We start from the raw sequence: 26,141 nt of genomic DNA, 5'->3' as shown, positions 1-26,141 counted from the left end.
TCTTTTGGGAAACTCCAAGTGGGCTGTCATGTGCCTTTTACTGAGGAGTGGCTTCCATCTGGCCACTCTAACATAAAGCCTTATTGTTGGAGTGCTGCAGAGATTGTTGTCCTTCTGGAAGGTTCTCCCATCTCCACAGAGGAACTCTGGAGGTCTGTCAGTGACCATCGGGTTCTTGGTCACCACCCTGACCAAGGTCCTTCTCCCCTGATTGTTCAGTTTGGCTGGGCGGCCAGCTCTAGGAAGAGTCTTAGTGGTTCCAAACTTCTTCCATTTAAGAATAATGGAGGCCACTGTTTTCTCGCAGACCTTCAATGCTGCAGAATTTGGTACCCTTCCCCAGATCTGTGCTCGACACGTTTCTGTTTCTGAGCTCTACGGACAATTCCTGCGACCTCATGGCTTGGTTCTTGCTCTGACATGCACTGTCAACTATAGGACCTTATATAGACAGGTGTGTGCCTTTCCAAATCATGTCCAATCAATTGAATTTACCACAGGTGGAGTCCAATCAAGTTGTAGAAACATCTCTAGGATGATCAATGGAAACAGGATACACCTGAGCTCAATTTCAAATCTCATAGCAATGAGTCTGAATACTTATGTAAATAAGGTATCATTTAAAAAAAAATATATACATTTGCTAAAAATTAAGGCTGTAATTTAACAAAATGTGTAAAAGATCAAGGGGTCTGAATACTTTCCGAAGGCACTGTATATTTCTAAACATATTTGATCATTTAAACATATATTGATGTACTCTCCATTAGATGGTGACTTGTTTGACGAGGCGATGGACGGAGGTCATTTCAGCCTGAACAGTCGAGGTGAGGGTGAGGGCAGCCCGGAGCTGTTTGATCTGTCTCGTATAGGGGACAGTCTGGGGGTCCCCAGCCCTCGGACCTGCCGGACCCCTGAATCCTTCCTGGGGCCCACAGGGGCCTCCCTGGTCAATCTGGACAGCCTGATACCAGCCAACCCCCCAGCCAAGACCAAGAACCCATTTCTCTCAGGTGAACACTGAAACAGTCACTCACTCACAGAACAAGAACCCCTTCCTCTCAGGTGAACACAGTCAATCATATCCCTGCTCTACAGCAAACCATGTACCCCATCCAAATTACAAGTAAAGTGCTACTCAGTCACTTACTCAGACCTGGGGCTATTGCAGGTTGAAGTTTGCACTTTTGGGACTATTCCATTGATCCTATCGCAGCTTACTGGACAAATGTAATAATTAAGAGCAGCTTAAGTATTTAAACATTTAACGTGTAATGGTTAAAAGTGCTTCTACTGACTTTCTCTCTGCCCCCCACCTCTTGCTCCCCCCTTGCTCTCTCTCCTCCCCTATCTCCTTCCCCCCTCCAGGTCTGAGTACTCCATCTCCCCTCAACCCGTTCCAGAGTGAACAGCCTCGTCTCACCCTGAATCAGATGCGTCCCAGCTCCACGTCCCCCGTCCCCCCCTCCGGTCCTCCCTCCCTGCCCTACAGTGCTTCTCTGCCCCTGCCCGCCAGCCACCAGCCGGCCAGCCTGCCCTCCTCCCTCACCCAGCCCACCCATGGAGCCCTGGACATACCTGGGCTGCCACAGCCTCTGTTACCTCTTTCCTCCATCTCGTCTCTGGGAGAGCAGCACAGTCAGAATCCCTTCCTATGATGTCTGTCCAGCTGAACTGAACCCCTAAGATGGAAGATAGACCAACACCAACTTCTGCCATGCGCAGTAGATTACCTGCTGGGTGTCCACGAGCGGTGTCCTGCTGGGTGTCCACGAGCGGTGACGATTCAACATGTGGAATTGTCGAGAACTGAATAGAAAACGACGGCCGATGTTTTGTAATCAGATGTGATAGGACGCCCACCCGCTGTCCCACCCGCTGTCCCACCCGCTGTCGCACGGCCGGCCTTCATGTTGGTCTGTCTGTCCTCTAACTCTGCTGGGTGGAACAGAGACAATAGAAATGACTCTTATTAGGTTGTTTTCTGTCAATCTAACCTCAAAACTCAACAACTGGAATTCAGACTGAACTGAAATCCCCTTAAGTTGTTATTCTGTTGTTGTTTTTCTATGGGCTATAGTACTGTAACCCTTAGCTTGCTGCCTCTGCTACTGCGTCTGCTACGACCTGCTCTACGCTTTAACCACAACCTGTCCTGTTACTCCTCTCTGCTGAAGGGAGTGATGGAGGAGGAACGAGAGGTAGAAAGAGAATATGGCCAGAACGTGTTTAGGTCTATAGTAACCTAATCCTAAACCATGACAGATACTGTACATACACGCCGATGCCCAAGCTCATCCTCCGCTATAGGAAGCACAGCAGGTGAAGACATTTCCATGTTAAAGTAATTAGCAATACTTTACAGATGAGTGTGTCTGCACTTACCTGGTCTCAGATCTGTTTGTGCTGTCCTGCCAACTCCTATGGATCATTGGCTATACAGCAGGAACATATCTTGGATCAGGTTAGTTAACTGCTTTTCCAACGGCTTGTTACACAGTCACATGCCCCGCCCACTCTGCTGCATACTTTAGTTTCATTGGCTCCTCACTGTTGCTCCTGATCCAGCACTGAACTGATTGTACACCAGATATGCCTGCTTATCTCTCCGACTGACGGACCACAATGCACTTTGGCAGGACGCTCACTGTTCCTGCCGCACTGCTCTATGCTGATTGGTCGGTCCGTTCTCTGGACTGCTTTCATTAGTTGACTCTTTCTCTCCTATTATCTCTCCCATGATGCCCCAGGGGATAACTCTGACAAGTCTGTTCAGGAGGATGTAACGTTACAGAATGCTCAGATAGAAATGTATCACGTAGAACAGATATGATTGTCTGCCAGATAGAATAGGGGGAAGCGTGCCGGCTCTATTCAATCTATTTCTATCCGTTCAGAATGTTTCCCAGCACAGACTGCAACTCAGATAGAAATGTATCAGATAGAATAGGGGAAGCCTGTTGGCTCTATTCGATCTATTTCTATCTGTAAAAGTTCAGAATGATTCCCAGCACCGACTACAACTCTGATTTCTGAGAACGGGCATAGAACATTCCACGCCAATGATGAGACGCCAGCCAACCACCATCCATATAATGAACACTGAGTTTTAAGTTTCCTTTTTGTTGCATTAGGCCTAGTAAGGCTCAGTCTGACTGAGTTGTTGTGTAAGGGTGGTTTGCTGTTGGAATGGAACTGTGGTGATGGTGAGAGAGATTCTAAGGTAGTTCTATTGTAGTGGACTGGAGTCCCTTTTGAGGGATATCGGAATGAAATCTGCTTTTCAAGAGACCGGAACCACTGCAGGATTCACTATAGGGGGCAAATCCTAACGCTCTCACTTCAAGCTTTGATGTCAATGGGAGAAGTGGAAATTCAATTGCAGTGGAAGTTAGGAAGCTCGCATTCGACCCTATTAGCAACGCAACATATTAGAAGAATGTATGAATTGATATCATGATTATTTTCCCTCTCATTGCTCGATCATTACTTGTGAAACACTGATTGTCATCATCAAATATAAGGGTATAATGAACTAATAACAACACCTGGCATCTGCATTCATTCATATTTTACAGCTTTTATTTCATGATCATGTTGATCAATAGTATATTTCTTGACTTGTTGCTTTGATACCATTCAACCTTTTTACATCTGTTAATACATGACTGTATATATATATATATATATATATATGCTGAGCTAGATTGTAATATCAAACACTTTATAATGGAATATTTCTACATATTGAATGCTTAGAGAAGCACACTCTTCGAAGGGTTGACTTTTCTACACAATGTCTGTCTGCCCCCCGGAGGCCAAACACCTGTATGACAGTTACTGTATTTCCACACACCTGTATAACAGTTACTGTATTTCCACACACCTGTATAACAGTTACTGTATTTCCACACACCTGTATAACAGTTACTGTATTTCCACTGTCATCCATCATTTCCCCATATCAATTAATCCAGCATAGTTAGGCTACATCGAGGACACTACTCCAGCATAGTTAGGCTACATCGAGGACACTACTCCAGCATAGTTAGGCTACATCGAGGACACTACTCCAGTATAGTTAGGCTACATCGAGGACACTACTCCAGTATAGTTAGGCTACATCGAGGACACTACTCCAGTATAGTTAGGCTACATCGAGGACACTACTCCAGTATAGTTAGGCTACATCGGGGACACTACTCCAGCATAGTTAGGCTACATCGAGGACACTACTCCAGTATAGTTAGGCTACATCGAGGACACTACTCCAGCATAGTTAGGCTACATCGAGGACACTACTCCAGCATAGTTAGGCTACATCGAGGACACTACTCCAGCATAGTTAGGCTACATCGAGGACACTACTCCAGCATAGTTAGGCTACATCGAGGACACTACTCCAGCATAGTTAGGCTACATCGAGGACACTACTCCAGCATAGTTAGGCTACATCGAGGACACTACTCCAGCATAGTTAGGCTACATCGAGGACACTACTCCAGTATAGTTAGGCTACATCGAGGACACTACTCCAGCATAGTTAGGCTACATCGAGGACACTACTCCAGTATAGTTAGGCTACATCGAGGACACTACTCCAGCATAGTTAGGCTACATCGAGGACACTACTCCAGTATAGTTAGGCTACATCGAGGACACTACTCTAGTATAGTTAGGCTACATCGAGGACACTACTCCAGCATAGTTAGGCTACATCGAGGACACTACTCCAGCATAGTTAAGCTACATCGAGGACACTACTCCAGTATAGTTAGGCTACATCGAGGACACTACTCCAGTATAGTTAGGCTACATCGAGGACACTACTCCAGTATAGTTAGGCTACATCGAGGACACTACTCCAGTATAGTTAGGCTACATCGAGGACACTACTCCAGCATAGTTAGGCTACATCGAGGACACTACTCCAGTATAGTTAGGCTACATCGAGGACACTACTCCAGCATAGTTAGGCTACATCGAGGACACTACTCCAGCATAGTTAGGCTACATCGAGGACACTACTCCAGTATAGTTAGGCTACATCGAGGACACTACTCCAGTATAGTTAGGCTACATCGAGGACAACTCCACACATGATTATGCATTTCCCTGTTTGGAAATACTTTAACCAAATGATATAACAGTGTTCTCCCTCAGCCTTTAAAAAACAACTGCTGGTAGATACAGTATCTATACAGAGTGCTGACAATAAATACAGGCATGATATTCCAGCCATAAAAGCATTAATATCAGGCCTCCTCAATAAGACGTGTTGTGAATGACCGCATCATTCTTGGTGTGCTGAGATCATGAGGATGAGGATATCTTCTTGCCGACAGGATTCGTGTGTAACGGCGTGAGATACAGTACCCTCACTTTACAGTTCGTGGTGACATCATTCCAAATTCAGTGACAATGACGTCACTTATGCTGCGTTCAAAGCAACTGGGAACTCAGAAATCTCTGACTTCAGTGCGTTCAAGACAACTGGGATTTTTTTTTTGAACGGTCATCCAACTTGAAATTCCAACTCGGGCCTCCTACAGCACTGACTTTCTGACCTTTCCAGAGTTCCCAGTTGTCTTGAAAGCACCAGCAATGAGGAACTGCTTCCTGGAAGAAAGATGCTTCTATGACATCACTCTGTCAGTCAGTTAGGGTGGAGTCCAGCCAGCCCAACACCTCCTGGAGTCCCTGGCCAGAACGAGCGCTCAGTTCCAGGGTTGTGATTGGCTGGGTGGCAGAGGCGATGATGTCATCCATCCTGAACAGTGACATCATCTCTACGAGACTCATGGTACAAGGGAGGTCCCTGGAGGAAGGGTGGGAGGAGAAAGGGTTAGACATTTGCAAAGCGAGGGAGAGGCACTGTTTAATTTTTGTAAAGGAGGCAAATAAAGTTTATCTCTACTAGACTCATGGTACAATGGAGATCCTTGAGGGGAAGAGTGGGATGACAATCAGTCAGAAAATTTGCAGGGAGGGAGAGAAATGGTTTGTTGATAGTCATGCAACGTGGTGGGGGAAAAAATAATTTAAAGTGGGAGTACATTGGGAGGAATTAGATACAGTCAGGTCCATAAATATTTGGACATTGACCAAGTTATTATTATTTTAGTTGTCTACCACAGCATTTCGGAGTTGAAATTAAATAATGAATATGAGCTGAAAGTGCAGACGGTCAGCTTTAAGTTGAGGGTCTTTACCAAAAGGTAGTTGGACAATTGGCTGCTCAGCTGTTCCATGGCCAGGGGTGTGTTATTCCCTCATTAGTTCATTTACAAGTAAGCAGATAAAAGGTCTAGAGTTGATTTCAAGTGTGGCATTTGGAATCTGTTGCTGCTAACCCTCAATATGAAGTCCAAAGAGTTGTCACTGCCAGTGAAGAAAGCCATCATTAGGCTGAGAAATCCAAACAACCCCATCAGAGAGATAGCAAAAACTTTAGGTGTTGCCAAATCAACTATTTGGTACATTCTTAAAAAGAAAGAACACACTGGTGAGCTCAGGTACACCAAAAGGCCTGGAAGACCACAGAAAACAACTGTGGTGGATGACAGAAGAATTCTTTCCCTGGTGAAGAAAAACCCCTTCACAACAGTTGACCAGATGAAGAACACCCTCCAGGAGGTAGGCGTATCTGTGTTAAAGTCAACATTCAAGAGAAGACTTCACCAGAGTAAATACAGAGGGTTTACCACAAGATGTAAACCATTAGTAAGCCTCAAAAACAGGAAGACCAGATTAGAGTTTTCCAAAGAACATGTAAAAAAGCCTGTACAGTCCTGGAACAACATCCATTGGACAGATGAGACACAGATCAACTTGTACCAGAATGATGGGAAGAGAATGGAGAAGGGAAGGAACTGCTCATGATCTGAAGCATACCACCTCATCTGTGAAGCATGGTGGAGGTAGTGTTATGGTGTGGGCATGTATGGCTGCCAATGGAACTGGTTTCCTTGTATTTATTGATGATGTGACTGCTGACAAAAGCAGCAGGATGAATTCTGAAGGGTTTAGGGCTGTATTATCTGCTCAGATTCAGCCAAATGATTTAAATCTCATTGAACGGCTCTTCAGAGTGCAGATGGACAATGACCCGAAGCATACTGCGAAAGCAACCCAATACTTTTGTAAGGCAAAGAAGTGGAATGTTCTGCAATGTCCAACTCAATCACCTGACCTGAATCAAATTGAGAATGCATTTCACTTGCTGAAGGCAAAACACCCCAAGAACGAGCAGGAACTGAAGACAGCTGCAGTTAAGGCCTGGCAGAGCATCACCAGGGAAGAAACCCAGCATCTGGTGATGCCTATGGGTTCCAGACTTCAGGCAGTCATTGACGGCAAAGGATTTGCAACCAAGTATTAAAACTCACAATTTAATTGATGATTGTTACGTTGTCCAATTACTTTTCAGCCCCTAAAATTGAGCCCCATATATAAAAAGTGCTAAAATTCCTACACCGTTTACCTGATTTGGAGGTAAATACCCTCAAATTAAAGATGAAAGTCTCCACTTTCAGCTCATATAGATTGTTTCCTTTCAAATCTACTGTGGTGGCATACAGAGCCAAAATGATAACTTGTTCAATGTCCAAATATTTGTGGACATGACTGTACGTCTGGTTCGTAGCCAGGAGTCTGTCCAGTAAGGTGCAATGTTGCAAAACATTCAGATACAACTGTATTGTGCTGAACAAACCTGATTGTCTGTCATGTAGAGAATAAGGGATCATGTCACATCTATTCATTACATTTCTATCTGAATGTTTAGTCTCAAAAGTCCACTGTGATCTTAGCCAGAGAATGTGTAGTGTAGTGTAGTGTGTTACTACAGGACCTCTTGTTGAAGATAACCAGGACAGGGGCTGTGTGGAGAGGTTCAGCAGAGAGGACAGACAGGAGCTGGATACAGGACGACGACATCTGGGTGGTGTTAGCAGAGTCCACCATGAACTATATAGAGGACAAACACAATATGATTTCAAAAAAATTCATGCTTGCAGTCGACAAGCCTGAAATTATGCAGAATGCACAGATGATCTCCCAGTTTATTGGGCTGATGGTCTATCGTGTACTGCAGTGATATTAGCCTATCCACACCTCTGGTTGATCTCCCAGTTTATTGGGCTGATGGTCTATCGTGTACTGCAGTGATATTAGCCTATCCACACCTCTGGTTGATCTCCCAGTTTAGTGGGCTGATGGTCTATCGTGTACTGCAGTGATATTAGCCTATTCATACCCCTGATTGATCTCTATTTCTGATCAGAGGAGCTTTGCTTATTGATCATATAGAAATATTGACTATTTTTGCATTAAACTTCACCATTGATGGAATATGTGTACAAAGTATTATTGAGGTTATTCTAAACATTTACAAGGAATTCTTTCCAAATTGAGAGGAACGTCTTCCTGTATAGAAGTCATGACGTGGTTCTGATGCTGCTGCCATCTTGGACTAGGGCTGGACAAACCTGAATGCGTAGAGGTTTAATTGATAAAATGTCTATGTACAATAAGAGAGGAGTATTGACCCACCCCAGCTCGCTCACAGTCACCCTCTTCTTCTTCAGAGTAGATATATTAACTCAACTTTTACATTTTTTATTTAACATTTATTTAACTAGGCAAGTCAGTTAAGAACAAATTCTTATTTACAATGACGGCCAAACCCGGCCAAACCCGGACGATGCTGGGCAAATTGTGCACCGCCTTATGGGACTCCCAATCACTGCTGGATGTGGTACATCCTGGATTCGCCCCAGGGACTGTAGTGACGCCTCTTGCACTGAGATGCAGTGCCTTAGACAGCTGCGCTACTCAGGGAGACTTATACACTGTATGGATTTGGTTCTGGACTCACGATAACAGAGGAGCAGTCCGTATAGTAACTGGGCCAGATAGGACCCATACAGCCTCCCAGCTCTCTCACAGTCACCCTCTTTCTCTTCAGAGTCAGGTCTGTCAGGTTGGTGCCCACCTGTAACAGATGGAGACATAATAGTAGCCTAGAATATCCCTTTTCTGTTCAAGACATCCTCAAATGGTGACTGACACAACAATCACTGTGGTGAATACCGAATGGACTCACCGTAGGTAGAGTAACAGGGGGTTCCCCTAAATCAGTTGTGCCATCTCTCACACTGAGCTGTGAATAGTCTGTTAAGGGTGATTAAATAGACACTGTAGCATGGAAATGTACTCTGAAGATACATATTGGAGTGAGACATGGGCTGCTTCGTCTCAATAGTCTCCTCTCCTACATCTTCTTCATTTGCACTGATATTAAACACAGGATAGGTGAGAAGAAGAATATGGTGGATGTGTATTGGAAAACTGTCATCAGATTCCAAGCAGATGAAGGAGAGGAAGAAGAGGATACGAGGAAAGGAAGCCACTGATTATTGAGACGCATCCATGGTCACAATTGCTTGCTAGCAAACGTTTGCTTATTTTCTCGTTTGCTTGCTAAATCAATCTCAATGCTGGTTAATTTGAAAGGATATTCTGTAAACGTTTCAAGAGAAGAGTTTTTCCAACACCGGTTGCACCGAGCAGCAAACACATTTCGTAAAAACCAACAAAGACTTGATCCGTATCAAACTTGTCGAGACTAGTTAGCTAGCAAGCAAGCCTCTCCAGCTTACTTTGACACCATGGCGACGCTCATATGATCAACTTTAGTTGCTATTTTTGCACAAATAAGAAGCAAATCTTTGCAAATCCAAGTTGTCATTAGTTATTTCATCACCGACGGACCCGGAACCAAAACATTGAATCACTTCCTTACCTTCGAAAACAAGCCACGCCTTCTTCCACCCAGTTGTCAAAACATAAACAGACAGCTACAGGAGTGGGAGTCAACCCTAAAGAAGTTTGGGAGTCAAACAAGAACAATAGGTTCTTCTTCAAGCGTTTGGAGAGCATCTTGGAGAACAGCCATGGAAGCTCAGCTAAAGAAGGAGCTGGGAACATCCATGCTGAAGTCAGCAGGCCATTCTGGAGGAGGTTGTATCAGCCAGGGACAGAGCTTCGATACTGACCACGGGAGAGTGTTTGTCAAGATCAACCACAAGAGTCAGGTTCTTCATTTACTTCATTACTAATTCCATACTGCATGCCTTTACATTGACATATGAAGTCACTCAAAATAGATTAACACTGTAAAATAGTAGCCTAATAAGGATCATTTGTCAGTTATATCAAACAATATTTTGTTGCAGGCTATTTGGCTACACACTATCAAATGAATTACAGTAGTCAGCACTCTGAGAGCAAAGGATTAGGATTCACAATAGAGCCGTCCAGTCATGTGATGGCCAAATCAGAGCGCTGTTGTTGTGCACAGAGATGCAGCTCTTTCATGCAGCTCTTCCCCCATGAGATGTTTTTATGTGATGGGCAGTTCTAATCCTTACCTCTGAAAAGTCATAAACTGCCTTTTCTGAAGGCTGCTAGACTACTTCCATGGTAGGTGTAATCCAGTGGAGGCTGCTGAAGGGAGGACAGCTCATAATAATGGCCGGAATGGAGTTAATGGAATGTCATTGACAAAAAAAATGATATACCATGCGTTTGATACCATTCCATTCACTCCATTCCAGCCATTAAACTCAATTTCAGCCATTATTATGAGCCGTCCTCCCCCCAGCAGCCTCCACTGGTGTCATCACTTTTTCTGTACAATACATTTCATCACAAAGGTATGGTATAATTGGTCAATGTCATGATGATCATCACATGCCTTATCCTTGTCCCCAGGCGAAGCGTATGTTTGATGGGGAGTTGGCTAGCTTGGAAGCCATCGTCATGACAGACACAGTGAAGGTCCCCAAGCCTGTCAAGGTGATAGAGCTGGATACAGGAGGGGCTGTGTTCGTCATGGAACATGTTGACATGAGGGGTCTCAGCAGGTATGAGAATCTCCTCATACACTGTTTAATACACGTCTTTGACCTTTCTTTCCTTCTTGTTCTTCTTCTTTCTTTATCTTCTTCTTCCTTTATATTCTTCTTCTTCTTTATTTATCTTCTTCTTCTTTCTTTATCTTCTTCTTCCTTTATATTCTTCTTCTTCTTTCTTTATCTTCTTCTTCCTTTATATTCTTCTTCTTCTTTCTTTATCTTCTTCTTCCTTTATATTCTTCTTCTTCTTTCTTTATCTTCTTCTTCCTTTATATTCTTTTTCTTCTTTATTTATCTTCTTCTTTATTTATCTTCTTCTTCTTTCTTCATCTTCTTCCTGTTCTTCTTCTTCTGTATGCATTAGTCAAGTATTATTGTTATGTCTTACTTTATTGTGATGATTGAGTGTGTTAATGGTTATCTGATTGATTCCCCCAGGCACTCTAAGCAGCTGGGAGAGCGTCTGGCTGATCTGCACCTACACAACCAGAGACAAAGGGACAGACAGAACAAGGAACAGCAGACAGTTGGTAACTCACCTAGTCCATTGATTGATTGATTGATTTTGGGGTAAAACAATTCATACAGTTTAAAACAGTTTAAAAGTCTAGCTTTCTCACATATACAACATCAGACTACTGCATGCCTTCACTCACCACTCTATTAAATGGAAATGGAAAAAGGAGCTGATGTTCCTGTCATTTTAAATGTAAACAGGAAAAGGACCTAATGTTCATGTCATTTTAAATGTAAACAGGAAAAGGAGCTGATGTTCCTGTCATTTAAATGTAAACAGGAAAATGACCTGATGTTCCTGCCATTTAAATGTAAACAGGAAAAGGAGCTGATGTTCCTGCCATTTAAATGTAAACAGGAAAAGGACCTGATGTTCCTGCCATTTAAATGTAAACAGGAAAAGGACCTGATGTTCCTGCCATTTAAATGTAAACAGGAAAAGGACCTGATGTTCCTGCCATTTAAATGTACACAGGAAAAGGAGCTGATGTTCCTGTCGTTGACCAGTTTGGGTTCCAGGTTCCCACATGCTGTGGATACCTCCCTCAGGTGAGCTACTATGCAACAGATCGTCTGATATTGGGAGACACAACTAAATTTCCACCTTTCCCACTAGTGAATACGAGACTGGAATATGTGGTAACGTTGGATTTAAACTGTATGCTGTAAATATAAATAAAGATAGTTCCACACTCTATATACAGCTCAAAGTAATTTATTGGTTAAACCACCAATGTCTCTGTGCCTTCAACATGGGATTTAAAGACCAACTGGATGAGAAAATCTGCCTATTTTTATTTATACATTTATCAGAGTTCCACTTTCTAACCTCTCTTTGTCTCTCTCTCTCTCCCCAGAAGAATGAATGGCAGAGTGACTGGGTAACATTCTACTCTCAGCACAGACTACAGCACCAACTCAACATGGTGGAGAAGTCTTATGGAGACAGAGAGGCCAGGGAACTGTGGTCCCAGCTACAGGTAACTAGGTAACTACAGGGAACTATGGTCCCAGCTACAGGTAACTAGGTAACTACAGGGAACTGTGGTCCCAGCTACAGGTAACTATGTTACTAGGTAACTACAGGGAACTGTGGTCCCAGCTACATGTATAACTAGGTAACTACAGGGAGCTATGGTCCCAGCTACAGGTAACTATAGAACTAGGTAACTACAGGGAACTATGATCCCAGCTACAGGTAACTATATAACTAGGTAACTACAGGGAACTATGGACCCAGCCACAGGTAACTATATAACTAGGTAACTACAGGGAACTATGGTCCAAGCTACAGGTAACTATATAACTAGGTAATTACAGGAACTATGGTCCCAGCTACAGGTATAACTAGGTGACTACAGGGAGCTATGATCCCAGCTACAGGTATAACTAGGTAACTACAGGGAACTATGGTCCCAGCTACAGGTATAACTAGGTAACTATAGGGAACTATGATCCCAGCTACAGGTAACTATAGAACTAGGTAACTACAGGGAACTATGGTCCCAGCTACAGGTATAACTAGGTAACTACAGGGAGCTATGGTCCCAGCTACAGGGATAACTAGGTAACTATAGGGAACTATGGTCCCAGCTACAGGTATAACTAGGTCATTACAGGGAACTATGGTCCCAGCTACAGGTATAACTAGGTCATTACAGGGAACTATGGTCCCAGCTACAGGTATAACTAGGTCATTACAGGGAACTATGGTCCCAGCTACAGGTATAACTAGGTAACTATAGGGAGCCATGGTCCCAGCTACAGGTAACAATATAACTAGGTAACTACAGGGAACTGTGGTCCAAGATACAGGTAACTATGTAACTAGGTAACTACAGGGACTCATGGTCCCAGCTACAGGTATAACTAGGTAACTACAAGGAACTATGGTACCAGCCACAGGTAGCTATATAACTGGGTAACTACAGGGAACTATGGTCCCAGCTACAGGTAACTATAGAACTGGGTAACTACAGGGAACTATGATCCCAGCCACAGGTAACTATAGAACTAGGTAACTACAGGGAACTATGGTCCCAGCTACATGTATAACTAGGTAACTACAGGGAGCTATGGTCCCAGCTACAGGTAACTATATAACTAGGTAACTACAGGGAACTATGATCCCAGCTACAGGTAACTATATAACTAGGTAATTACAGGGAACTATGGTTCCAGCCACAGGTAACTATATAATTAGGTAACTACAGGGAACTATTATCCCAGCTACAGGTAACTATATAACTAGGTAATTACAGGGAACTATGGTTCCAGCCACAGGTAACTATATAATTAGGTAACTACAGGGAACTATGGTCCCAGCTACAGGTAACTATTTAACTGGGTAACTACAGGGACTTATGGTCCCAGCTACATGTATAACTAGGTAACTACAGGGAACTATGGTCCCAGCCACAGGAAACAATATAACTAGGTAACTACAGGTAACTATGGTCCAAGCTACAGGTAACAATTTAACTAGGTAACTACAGGCAACTATGGTCCAAGCTACAGGTAACAATATAACTAGGTAACTACAGGGAACTGTTAAAACAATAACACAGACTACAGAACCATCCCCAATCCCAAACCAATCCCTTACTCCGATGTCTTATGTTATTTTTGAGATCCGAGAGAACTTTATGGTGGTCTTCTGTCTGATATCTCCTCTCCTCTCCTTAGCTGAAAATCCCTCAGCTATTTACCGACATCGAGGTGTTCCCCGCCCTGCTTCACGGGGACCTGTGGGGGGGAAACGTAGCAGAGTGTTCCGACGGCCCTGTCATTTTCGACCCCGCCTCCTTCTATGGCCACGCTGAGTACGAGCTGGGCATCGCCGGGATGTTTGGAGGGTTCAGCGACTCCTTCTACTCTGGGTACCACAACAAGATCCCCAAGGCCCCGGGGTTTGAGAAGAGGAATCAGCTGTATCAACTCTTCCACTATCTGAACCACTGGAATCACTTTGGTGGAGGATACAGAGGGTCCTCACTGAGGATCATGAAGGATCTGGTCAAGTACTGATCATATATGTACAGTAGCATGATGTACAACTACACTACCCATAATGCTCTGTAAAACATAGACACACAATGACACTGACCAGCTTGAATGACCTCACAAAGTCTTACACTACAGCCTAGTCTTCCATCCAGAAGGGAAAAAATACATTTTGGGGTGAAAGTATTAGTTATTTCGAAAACCTTTTAACTCGAAAAGCAAGAAACAAGAAAACTATGATGCTATGGTATAGAAGAGGGATTCCACGAAACCCACTCCATATCCCTCTTTATCTTGAAATGCTTGAGAAATCACATTTTTTGAGTTAACAGCTGTTTGAAAGCAGAAGTGATTTTAATGCTATAGTGTAAGACTAAACATAGGGTATTGCACATCCATTTGCTTAAATAAACATAGCAACAAGCAAGGTTATGATCTGTTTGAGTTGTAACAATTCGCTTTGTTAAAAGCTGTGTTAATACTAAGAATGCAATGCTAAATAAAGTACATTACTTCCTGTATCGTGACCATTATACACTACACTACGTTTCGAATACCTCAATAAGGACAATAACCAAATAAAGGGTTATACACTGAGTTTACAAAACATTAGGAACACCCTCCTAATATTGAGCTGCACCCCTTTTTGCCCTCAGAACAGCCTCAATTCGTCAGACCATGGACTCTACAAGGTGTCAAATGTGTTCCACAGGGATGCTGGCCCATGTTGACTCCAATGCTTCCCACAGTTGTGTCCAGTTGGCTGGATGTCCGTTGGATGGTGGACCATTCTTGATACACACAGGAAACTGTTGAGTGTGAAAAACCCAGCAGCGATGCAGTTCTTGACACAAGTAGGTGCGCCTGGCACCTACTACCATACCCCGTTCAAAGGCACTTAAATGTGTCTTGCACATTCACCCTCTGAATGGCACACATACACAATCCAAGCCTCAATTGTCTCAAAGGATTAAAAATCATATTGTTTTACATGTCTCCTCTCCTTTATCTACACTGATTGAAGTGGATTTAACAGGTGACATCAATAAGGGATCATATCTTTCACCTGGATTCACCTGGATTCACCAGTCTATGTCATGGAAAGAGCAGGTGTTGTTAATGTTTTGTACACTCAGTGTATTTTTGATTCTATTTTCATAATATACATGAGGTGAGATAATTTTTCCACCGCTGAATATGTCTGATGCGTGAACCTCTGATGTGGCGCGTCCCGTCCCTCATTAACGAAACGCTTTTTGTCCCCAATCGCATAACGTACTGTAGGGTGTAGCAACGTGCGAACTTCACAACAGATAACAGACCTCGGCCACTGCGTGATCATCATTATCTGAAGTTATAATAATACCTTTTCTGGACAGAATTTTCACAAGTACAGGTATGCATTCATAAGCCTACGATAACCAAATGTATGAGGTGTGTGTGTTCACTGATCACTCAAATTCTGTTTGATTTCTGTTGCCACTTGCCAACCAACAGTACTAGCTAGTTAGCTAGCATCATTGGCTAGTATCAGCATGAATAGAAGCCAAATCATTGACACGCCCATGCTAGAAGTCACACGGTTCTCATCTAGCTATCAAAACTTCAAGGCAAGCTAGCTACACTTGCTAGCTATTATGTCGACGTGTGTTTAAACATTGGATAGTAGACATGCATATAACAAAGTGTATGAAATGTACCGGTCATCTAGGCAAGTATAATGGCCCAGACCGACATGGATTCCGGGGAGGATGGAGGCGGCGGCGGGGAGCCCGAGGTGATCGCTAAAGCCAGTGTCTTGGGAGGTTTTACCGAGAGCACTGAGATTCGAGCCCTGATCTCCAGCCTACCAGTGGTTCACGAGAACATCGTGACACTGGAGTCAGCCATAGAGAGGTTCCTTGGTGAGATTCATACTCTACGTGTTTAGTCTTGTTGTTGTGGCCATCTTGATCCAGTCTTGCATGGAACAATCTGTGGGCTGTAGGCCTAAATGCATGTACTAACTACAGACAAAGTCTTAATAATATATTTATAACTCAGACATACCACAATCATAAGCAGTGACAGAAAAGTCCACAACTTTATGTTGACCAGTTCTTTTCTTTCTACAGTGATAATGGACCGTTATCAGGAGCAGCCCCATCTTCTGGATCCACATCTGGGTAACAACACAACACACACACAGCACAGCACATGTTATTCTGCTTTAGTGGAACATGGGCTTGTTAGGATAGCATGATGATGACAGTGTTTCTTTCCTGTGACCACAGAGTGGATGTTGAACCTGCTGTTGGAGCTCATCAGGAGTGAACAGTCTCCTCCTCTGCTGGTACACCTGGGCTTCAAATTCCTCTACATCATCTCAAAGGTAACTACAGACAGATGGATTCATCTCCAAGGTAACTACAGACAGATGGATTCATCTCCAAGGTAACTACAGACAGATGGATTCATCTCCAAGGTAACTACAGACAGATGGATTCATCTCCAAGGTAACTACAGACAGATGGATTCATCTCCAAGGTAACTACAGACAGATGGATTCATCTCCAAGGTAACTACAGACAGATGGATTCATCTACATCATCTCCAAGGTAACTACAGACAGATGGATTCATCTACATCATCACACAGATAGTAAGATTTCAGTTTGTGAAGCCCAGCGTTCTGATGCGTGTGTTGATTCAGTGGTGTCTTACCCTATGGCCTCAGGCTACAGTTAGACGTGTGGTGCTAGCTCAGCTTTCTCAGCCTGTGCAGTTGGGACAAGCCAGACTCCTCTAACTCAGGTGTTTTTGTCTCGGCCAGGTGAGAGGGTATAAGATCTTCATGCAGCTCTTCCCCCATGAGGTGGCTGATGTCCAGCCAGTCCTGGACCTCCTGTGTCGACAGGACCCCAAAGACCCAGAGGTGAGCCTGAATTTCTTAATTACGAGGCCTCAATGGAAGGTGGGGTCTATCACGTCCTAGCTCAGTAGCTAATGTTAGAGCTCCTGATTTCTCATGTTACAGACCTCAATGGAAGGTGGGGTCTATCACGTCCTAGCTCAGTAGCTAATGTTAGAGCTCCTGATTTCTCATGTTACAGACCTCAATGGAAGGTGGGTCTATCAGGTCCTAGCTCAGTAGCTAATGTTAGAGCTCCTGATTTCTCATGTTACAGACCTCAATGGAAGGTGGGGTCTATCACGTCCTAGCTCAGTAGCTAATGTTAGAGCTCCTGATTTCTCATGTTACAGACCTCAATGGAAGGTGGGTCTATCAGGTCCTAGCTCAGTAGCTAATGTTAGAGCTCCTGATTTCTCATGTTACAGACCTCAGTGGAAGGTGGGTCTATCAGGTCCTAGCTCAGTAGCTAATGTTAGAGCTCCTGATTTCTCATGTTACAGACCTCAATGGAAGGTGGGTCTATCAGGTCCTAGCTCAGTAGCTAATGTTAGAGCTCCTGATTTCTCATGTTACAGACCTCAATGGAAGGATAACCCTTTACTTGAAGGGTACCTTCATAAAGTATACATTGATAAACATTACATTGCACATTCATAAGCAGAGTATCCATTGCTTTTACCCTCTTGATGCTTTCTAGATTAGGCCTATAGGGATTTAACTGTTTACTTTCTAGATTAGGCCTATAGGGATTTAACGGTTTACTTTCTAGATTAGGCCTATAGGGATTTAACTGTTTACTTTCTAGATTAGGCCTATAGGGATTTAACTGTTTACTTTCTAGATTAGACCTATAGGGATTTAACTGTTTACTTTCTAGATTAGACCTATAGGGATTTAACTGTTTACTTTCTAGATTAGACCTATAGGGATTTAACTGTTTACTTTCTAGATTAGGCCTATAGGGATTTAACTGTTTACTTTCTAGATTAGACCTATAGGGATTTAACTGTTTACTTTCTAGATTAGACCTATAGGGATTTAACTGTTTACTTTCTAGATTAGGCCTATAGGGATTTAACTGTTTACTTTCTAGATTAGGCCTATAGGGATTTAACTGTTTACTTTCTAGATTAGGCCTATAGGGATTTAACTGTTTACTTTCTAGATTAGGCCTATAGGGATTTAACTGTTTACTTTCTAGATTAGGCCTATAGGGATTTAACTGTTTACTTTCTAGATTAGGCCTATAGGGATTTAACTGTTTACTTTCTAGATTAGGCCTATAGGGATTTAACTGTTTACTTTCTAGATTAGGCCTATAGGGATTTAACTGTTTACTTCCAAGTTGTTTAATGTATTATATGTATAGAAGTGACATGTTTGTCTTTGTATTGTCCCTGTCTGTATCTTGTTATGGTTACAAATCAAATGTTATTTGTCACATGCTTCATTAACAACAGGTGTGGATTTACAGTGATATGCTTAGAGAGAGAATTTTGAGAAATAATCGAAAGTAAAACACGTAATAATAAATACACAATGAGTAACAATAACTTTGCTATATACACAGGGTACCAGTACTGAGTCAATGTGCAGGGGTACGAGGTAATTGAGGTAGATATGTACGTCTAACTAGGACTAAAGTGACTAGACAACAGGATAGATAATAAACAGTAACAGCAGCATATATGATGAGTCAAAAAAGGGTCAATGCAGATAGTCCTGGTATCTATTGGTTAACTATTTAACTAACTATTAACCAGTCTTATGGATTGGTTAGCTATTTAACTAACTATTTACCAGTCTTATGGATTGGTTAACTATTTAACTAACTATTAACCAGTCTTATGGATTGGTTAGCTATTTAACTAACTATTAACCAGTCTTATGGATTGGTTAACTGTTTAACTAACTATTAACTAGTCTTATGGATTGGTTAGCTATTTAACTAACTATTTAACAGTCTTATGGATTGGTTAACTATTTAACTAACTATTTAGCAGTCTTATGGATTGGTTAACTATTGAACTAACTATTTACCAGTCTTATGGATTGGGGGTAGAAGATGTTCAGGGTCCTGTTGGTTCCAGACTTGGTACTCCGGTACCACTTCCCGTGCGGTAGCAGAGAGAACAGTCTATGACTTGGGTGGCTGGAGTCTTTGACAATTTTTAGGGCCTTCCTCTGACACCACCTGATAGAGGTCCTGGATGACAGGGAACTCGGCTCCAGTGATGTACTGGGCCGTATGCACTACCCTCTGTAGCGCCTTGTGGTCGGATGCCAAGCAGTTGCCATACCAGGTGGTGATGCAGCCAGTTAAGATGCTCTCAATGGTGCAGCTGTAGAACTGTTTGAGGATCTGAGGGTCCATGCCAAATCTTTTCAGTCTCCTGAGGGGGAAGAGGCATTGTCGTGCCCTCATCACGACTGTGTTGGTGTGTTTGAACCGTGATAGATCCTTAGTGATGTGGACACTGAGGAACTTGGAGCTCTCGACCCGCTCCACTACAGCCCTGTCGATGTGAATGGGGGCGTGCTCAGCTCTCTGTTTCCTGTAGTCCACAATCAGCTACTTTGTCTTACTGACGTTGAGGGAGATGTTGTTATCCTGGCACCACACTGCCAGGTCTCTGACCTCCTCCCTTGTAGGCTGTTTCATCGTTGTCGGTGTACAGGAGGTATAGAAGTATGCACCCCTGAGGGGCCCCTGTGTTGAGGGTCAGCGTGGAGGATGTGTTGTTGCCTACTCTCACAGTTCAATACATTTAATTCAAATCTTTCTCTCCTTGCCCCTTCCTGTCAGACCTGGGAGACCCGCTACATGCTGCTGCTGTGGCTGTCCATGACCTGTCTGATACCCTTTGACCTCTCTCGTCTTGACGGTCACCTGACCTCTGACCCCAGCCAGACCAGAGAACCAATCATGGACCGCATCCTGGCCATCGCCAAGGTAACTAATTCCAGACTCTCCTGCCTTGGGCAATGTTCAGTCGTGTCCTCCCAGATCCAGTCCCTGTATGATGTATTTAGTTTGTAACTAACCGTTGGTCTGTTGTTATTTCCAGTCTTACCTGATGGTCAGTGATAAGTCCAGGGATGCTGCATCTGTGTTGGTATCAAAGTAAGTATTCAACTTGGTTTATAAAAGGCAACAACATTTGTGATGCGTTTCATGTTCTACCCAGAAGAGGGCGTACTTGTACTTGAAGATGAATAGGTTCATACCTAGGCCCCACACACACACACACACACACACACACACACACACACACACACAGCTTACTGAGTGTTCCTTTCCTAGTGTGTTGTCATCTAACTGTCTGTGTTTACAGTTTACTGACTGGTCCTAGTGTGTTGTCATCTAACTGTCTGTGTTTACAGTTTACTGACTGGTCCTAGTGTGTTGTCATCTCACTGTCTGTGTTTACAGTTTACTGACTGGTCCTAGTGTGTTGTCATCTAACTGTCTGTGTTTACAGTTTACTGACTGGTCCTAGTGTGTTGTCATCTCACTGTCTGTGTTTACAGTTTACTGAGTGGTCCTAGCCTGTTGTCATCTAACTGTCTGTGTTTACAGTAGAGGTCGACCGATTAATCGGAATGGCCGATTAATTAGGGCTGATTTCAAGTTTTTTGGCCACCGATTTGCCTATTATTATTTTTTTTATACCTTTATTTAACTAGGCAAGTCAGATTAAGAACACATTCTTATTTACAATGACGGCCTAGGAACGGGGGTTAACTGCCTTGTTCAGGGGGGATTCGTTTTTGCAACCTTCGGTTACCAGTCCAACGCTCTAACCACCTGCCTTACATTGCACAAGAATTAACAGGCTGACTACCTGTTACGCGAGGGCAGCAAGAAGCAAAGGTAAGTTGCTAGCTAGCATTAGACTTATAAAAAACTATCAATCTTAACATAATCACTAGTTAACTGCACATGGTTGATGATATTACTAGTTTATCTAACTTGTCCTGCGCTGCATATAATCGATGCTGTGCCTGTTAATTTTCATTGAATCACAGCCTACTTCGACAAACGGGTGTTGACTTAACAAGCGCATCTGCGAAAAAAGTACTGTCGTTGCACCAAAGTACCAAACCGTAAACTGTAACGGCTGTCATAGGAGAGAGAGGACCAAGGCGCAGCGGGTTGCATGTTCATCATAATATTTAACAATAAGTGAACACGGAAAACAAAGAACGACAGTTTCACAGGCTAAATAAATAACAGCAGTGCGAAATACAACTACCCACAAATCCCCAGGTGAAAACAAGCATCTAATATATGACTCCCAATCAGGAACAACGACGTACAGCTGTTCCTGATCGGGAGCCACACAACCCACACAGAAATAGACAGACTAGAAAACCATAGATAACCAACTCTAGAACAATTACTCAAACCCCAGACTACATAAACCAAACACCCCTTAAATAACACACACAACCCGAACCATATGAAACAAATACCCCTCTGCCACGTCCTGACCAAATATAATACAATTACTCCCTTTGCTGGTCAGGACGTGACATAAACATCAATGCCTAACAGGAATATTTAGACTTAGCCACCCGTTAGATAAAATACGGAACGGTTCCGTATGTCACTGAAAGAAAAAAACGTTTTGTTTTCGAGATGATAGTTTCCAGATTCGACCATATTAATGACCTAAGGCTCGTATTTCTTTGTGTTTATTATATTATAATTAAGTCTATGATTTGATAGAGCAGTCTGACTGAGCGGTGGTAGGCAGCAGCAGGCTCGTAAGCATTCATTCAAACAGCCCTTCGCTGTGCTTCAAGCATTGCGCTGTTTATGACTTCAACCTGGGTGGGTGAAATTTGTGGAACGTTCCAACAGGAATCTATTCCAAAAACTTCGTAAATAACAAGGTTTCCAAAAAACAACGCATACAAAGTTGTATAGCGGCAGAATAAGATACCGGGTAGGGAGTGGTCTATTTCATTGCGTTTTTCACTCATCACGTTTATTCCGAAAAATGTCTGTCCTCACTCTGTTTGCCTATGGACAAACATTAAGAATAAGCTTTGTGGTGAGTTGATGCCTATTCGGCAGCTAGTTAGCGAGGTTTGTATGCGTTGCTACTTTGTTGGTTGGCAACCTTTTACTTTACGTTTTTTTGGAACAGATTCCTGTTGGAACGTTCCACAAATTATACCCACCCCTTCAAGCCTGTCAACTCCCAAGATTAGGCTGGTGTAACCGATGTGAAATGGCTAGCTAGTTAGCCGGGTGCACGCTAATAGCGTTTCAAACGTCACTCGGTCTGAGACTAGTAGTTGTTTCCCTTCCTCTGCATGGGTAACGCTGCTTCGAGGGTGGCTGTTGTCGATGTGTTCCTGGTTCGAGCCCAGGTAGGAGCGAGGAGAGGGACGGAAGCTATACTGTTACACTGGCAATACTAAAGTGCCTATAAGAACATCCAATAGTCAAAGGTATATGAAATACAAATCGTATAGAGAGAAATAGTCCTATAATTCCTATAATAACTACAACCTAAAACTTCTTACCTGGGAATATTGAAGACTCATGTTAAAAGGAACCACCAGCTTTCATATGTTCTCATGTTCTGAGCAAGGAACTTAAACGTTAGCTTTATTACATGGCACATATTGCACTTTTACTTTCTTCACCAACACTTTGTTTTTGCATTATTTAAACCAAATTGAACATGTTTCATTATTTATTTGAGGCTAAATTCATTTTATTGATGTATTAAGTTAAAATAAGTGTTCATTCAGTATTGTTATAATTGTCATTATTACAAAAAATAAAATAATAATCGTCCGATTTAATCGGTATCGGCTTTTTTTGGTCCTCCAATAATCGGTATCGGCGTTGAAAAATCATAATCGGTCGACCTCTAGTTTACAGTTTACTGAGTGGTCCTAGCCTGTTGTCATCTCACTGTCTGTGTTTACAGTTTACTGACTGGTCCTAGTGTGTTGTCATCTAACTGTCTGTGTTTACAGTTTACTGACTGGTCCTAGTGTGTTGTCATCTGTCTGTGTTTACAGTTTACTGACTGGTCCTAGCCTGTTGTCATCTAACTGTCTGTGTTTACAGTTTACTGACTGGTCCTAGTGTGTTGTCATCTAACTGTCTGTGTTTACAGTTTACTGACTGGTCCTAGTGTGTTGTCATCTGTCTGTGTTTACAGTTTACTGACTGGTCCTGGTGTGTTGTCATCTAACTGTCTGTGTTTACAGTTTACTGACTGGTCCTGGTGTGTTGTCATCTAACTGTCTGTGTTTACAGGTTTGTGACACGTCCTGATGTGAAGCTGAAGCGACTAGGAGACTTCCTGGACTGGAGTCTGACCACCATCTCTCAGGCCAGTGACCAGACCATGGGAGGTACTGTAATCCTGGACGGGGCCCTGCAGTCTCTGGTATGACACACACACACACAGTTTGTCTGTCCTCGAGTGTGTGTGTGTTGCAGTGAGCAGGCCTAGTTTACAAGAGCCTACATGTACGGCTGCCATGTTCGTGGGCGATCATAGCCTTTGTGGGTTTGGCAGGTGTTTAGTGCTGCACCTGTTGTCAGTGTTTTACGACTGAGGGAGGGAACGTGAAGACATGCCTCTGGTGGTAATTAGCTAGCCTGGTCACAGACCTGTTTTAGGAACTGGTATTCCAGATCCCAGGGGTTGGCTATACAGCCCAAACAGATCTGGGATCAGTGTAGTAGTCTATAGATATACTGCCGGTAGTCAGTACCAGTGTGGTAGTCTATAGATATACTGCTGGTAGTCAGTACCAGTGTGGTAGTCTATAGATATACTGCTGGTAGTCAGTACCAGTGTGGTAGTCTATAGATATACTGCTGGTAGTCAGTACTTTACCAGTGTAGTAGTCTATAGATATACTGCTGGTAGTCAGTACTTTACCAGTGTGGTAGTCTATAGATATACTGCTGGTAGTCAGTACGTTACCAATAGAGGTGCTATGGCCTACCTGCCCACACTAATCCCCAGTCCCTCACTCTCTTCCACTTTGTCTTTAATGTCTTAATGTCCTAATGTCTTAATGTCCTAATGTCTTAATGTCCTAATGTCTTAATGTCCTATCGTTGTGGTTTCACCAACCACCTTGATAAAACAGTATATTTTAGTACATTTGTTTTCAGGTCAACTCTTGTGTTGTGTCAGTCTAAGAAGCTAATTTAATCAACCCTCAAGCCAGCAGTGTATCAAAGTAATATTATTGGCGTTGAAACTGGCGCTACGTGTTTACAAACGGTCTCTCCTTCTCTCTGTGCTCTGTAATATGACTGGGAGGGGAAACCGGCTTGTCTCTCTCTATGTGGCGCTCAGAGCGTTTAAAACTGGCTCTGTGTGTTCTGACGGCCCCGAGGGGCTTCAACGGGCTCTAGTAAGATCTTTGTTTTGCACAGTTGCCTTTTGAATTTGGCCACGCAGCAAAACTTTAAAGAGCCGCTGAGAAATGGGGAGTGAGAAAAGAGACAGAGAGAATGGCATTAGAAGAGAAGTTAAAATGAACCTTTATCACACGGCAGTCCTCGCTGCAACATGTAATGACATCCAGAAGGTAGAGGTTAGTGGTGATTTAATCCCAGACTACATGTAATGACATCCAGAAGGTAGAGGTTAGTGGTGATTTAATCCAGACTACATGTAATGACATCCAGAAGGTAGAGGTTAGTGGTGATTTAATCCAGACTACATGTAATGACATCCAGAAGGTAGAGGTTAGTGGGGATTTAATCCCAGACTACATGTAATGACATCCAGAAGGTAGAGGTTAGTGGGGATTTAATCCCAGACTACATGTAATGACATCCAGAAGGTAGAGGTTAGTGGTGATTTAATCCCAGACTACATGTAATGACATCCAGAAGGTAGAGGTTAGTGGTGATTTAATCCAGACTACATGTAATGACATCCAGAAGGTAGAGGTTAGTGGTGATTTAATCCGAGACTACATGTAATGACATCCAGAAGGTAGAGGTTAGTGGGGATTTAATCCCAGACTACATGTAATGACATCCTGTCTCTCCTCTCTCACTCTCTCTCCTCTCTCTCCTCTCTCTCCTCTCTCTCTCCTGTTTCTCCCCTCTCTCCTGTTTTACCTGTCTTTCCTCTGTCTCCTGTCTCACCTCTCTCTCCTGTCTCACCTGTCTCACCTGTCTCTCCCGTCTGTCTTCAAGGCCCAGCTATTCAAGCATGGCAAGAGAGATGACTTTCTCCAGTACGGTAAGAATGTCCTTCAATAGTTGCTTTTTGATCAGCAATTTGACTTCATCCATTGTGATAAGTAGTTGTCTTACCTCCTTTATCCATTGTGATAAGTAGTTGTCTTACCTCCTTCATCCATTGTGATAAGTAGTTGTCTTACCTCCTTATCCATTGTGATAAGTAGTTGTCTTACCTCCTCATCCATTGTGATAAGTAGTTGTCTTACCTCCTTCATCCATTGTGATAAGTAGTTGTCTTACCTCCTTTATCTGTTGTGGATAAGAGCATCTGCTAAATAAGTTAAATGTAGGTGATCTTCTGATGTTGACTGATTGACTGGCTGTAGGTGATGGTGTAAACTACACCCCTAACATCACATTAAACCAGTCTCTTTCCTGTAGTGTTTTGTCTTACCAACCGTTAGTGGTGAGCCTTTTAAACCAGCCTCTTTCCTGTAGTGTTTTGTCTTACAACGTAGTGGTGAGCACATTATTAACAGCTCTCCTGTGTGTTTTGTTACCAACGTAGTGGGAGCCCATTAAACCAGCCTCTTTCCTGTAGTGTTTTGTTTACCAACGTATGG

The 26,141-nt window shown here is 43.0% G+C and overlaps 4 protein-coding genes across 10 annotated transcripts in view; 3 read left to right on the top strand and 1 right to left on the bottom strand.

Moving 5' to 3' along the window:
- The window catches only part of epn3a (epsin 3a), a 40,644-nt gene extending 37,099 nt beyond the window's left edge, over window positions 1-3,545 (top strand). For both annotated transcript variants that reach the window (XM_029729124.1, XM_029729122.1), the window contains 2 exons: window positions 771-1,013; window positions 1,369-3,545. In XM_029729124.1, the coding sequence (XP_029584984.1) occupies window positions 771-1,013; window positions 1,369-1,658 (533 nt within the window). In that variant the 3' untranslated portion in view covers window positions 1,659-3,545. The remainder of the gene's footprint in view (window positions 1-770; window positions 1,014-1,368) is intronic.
- A 19-nt stretch (window positions 3,546-3,564) lies between these two features.
- Window positions 3,565-9,782, bottom strand: arl16 (ADP-ribosylation factor-like 16). Of its 2 annotated transcripts, XR_003871286.1 has the most exons (6): window positions 9,522-9,782; window positions 9,107-9,165; window positions 8,879-8,995; window positions 7,853-7,968; window positions 3,917-5,818; window positions 3,565-3,856 (listed from the first exon to the last, which is right to left on the bottom strand). XR_003871286.1 is itself a non-coding variant. In XM_029729126.1 (5 exons), exons 1-5 carry the CDS (start codon window positions 9,580-9,582, stop codon window positions 5,653-5,655), a joined length of 519 nt encoding a protein of 172 aa, XP_029584986.1. In that variant the 5' UTR covers window positions 9,583-9,782; the 3' UTR covers window positions 3,565-5,652. The 2 variants fall into 2 exon arrangements, 1 of the variants encoding a protein (XP_029584986.1); XM_029729126.1 differs by having other exon boundaries at window positions 3,565-5,818.
- Window positions 9,783-9,837: 55 nt separating this feature from the next.
- LOC115171910 (ketosamine-3-kinase) lies at window positions 9,838-14,959 on the top strand. Its single transcript, XM_029729125.1, has 6 exons — window positions 9,838-10,097; window positions 10,777-10,928; window positions 11,358-11,449; window positions 11,911-11,984; window positions 12,293-12,415; window positions 14,121-14,959. The coding sequence occupies exons 1-6, from the start codon at window positions 9,957-9,959 to the stop codon at window positions 14,460-14,462; spliced, it is 924 nt and encodes a 307-aa protein (XP_029584985.1). The 5' UTR covers window positions 9,838-9,956; the 3' UTR covers window positions 14,463-14,959.
- A 751-nt stretch (window positions 14,960-15,710) lies between these two features.
- Window positions 15,711-26,141, top strand: part of tbcd (tubulin folding cofactor D) — a 92,738-nt gene continuing 82,307 nt past the window's right edge. For 4 of the 5 annotated variants that reach the window (XR_003871285.1, XM_029729119.1, XM_029729120.1 and 1 more), the window contains exons 1-8: window positions 15,711-15,834; window positions 16,150-16,342; window positions 16,553-16,603; window positions 16,712-16,809; window positions 17,250-17,351; window positions 20,137-20,283; window positions 20,399-20,454; window positions 23,617-23,749. Coding sequence is in view for 4 of the 5 variants with exons in the window: in XM_029729119.1 (XP_029584979.1) it covers window positions 16,159-16,342; window positions 16,553-16,603; window positions 16,712-16,809; window positions 17,250-17,351; window positions 20,137-20,283; window positions 20,399-20,454; window positions 23,617-23,749 (771 nt within the window). In the remaining variant the exon portion in view is untranslated. Of the gene's footprint in view, window positions 15,835-16,149; window positions 16,343-16,552; window positions 16,604-16,711; window positions 16,810-17,249; window positions 17,352-20,136; window positions 20,284-20,398; window positions 20,455-23,616; window positions 23,750-25,530; window positions 25,577-26,141 lie in introns of all 5 variants that reach the window. The other variant, XM_029729117.1, reaches the window with a different exon arrangement.

Source organism: Salmo trutta, chromosome 32 (genome assembly GCF_901001165.1).
Source record: "Salmo trutta chromosome 32, fSalTru1.1, whole genome shotgun sequence".
In the NCBI taxonomy this organism is placed as follows: Eukaryota; Metazoa; Chordata; class Actinopteri; order Salmoniformes; family Salmonidae; genus Salmo; species Salmo trutta.
This window is presented reverse-complemented; position numbering and strand designations above follow the sequence as displayed.

Bases quoted from the DNA above. Each gene is read 5' to 3' on its own strand.
- arl16 (XM_029729126.1), bottom strand. From the start codon at position 9,582: ATGTGTTTGCTGCTCGGTGCAACCGGTGTTGGAAAAACTCTTCTCTTG. The intron at 9,166-9,521 runs ATATCCTTTCAA...CAGACTATTCAC, and splicing joins TCTCTTGAAACGTTTACAGA to AGCTCAGTGTGAGAGATGGC. The intron at 8,996-9,106 runs GTGAGTCCATTC...CATCTGTTACAG, and splicing joins CCCCTGTTACTCTACCTACG to GTGGGCACCAACCTGACAGA.
- LOC115171910 (XM_029729125.1), top strand. From the start codon at position 9,957: ATGGAAGCTCAGCTAAAGAAGGAGCTGGGAACATCCATGCTGAAGTCA. The intron at 11,450-11,910 runs GTAACTCACCTA...AAATGTACACAG, and splicing joins CAAGGAACAGCAGACAGTTG to GAAAAGGAGCTGATGTTCCT. The intron at 11,985-12,292 runs GTGAGCTACTAT...CTCTCTCCCCAG, and splicing joins GCTGTGGATACCTCCCTCAG to AAGAATGAATGGCAGAGTGA.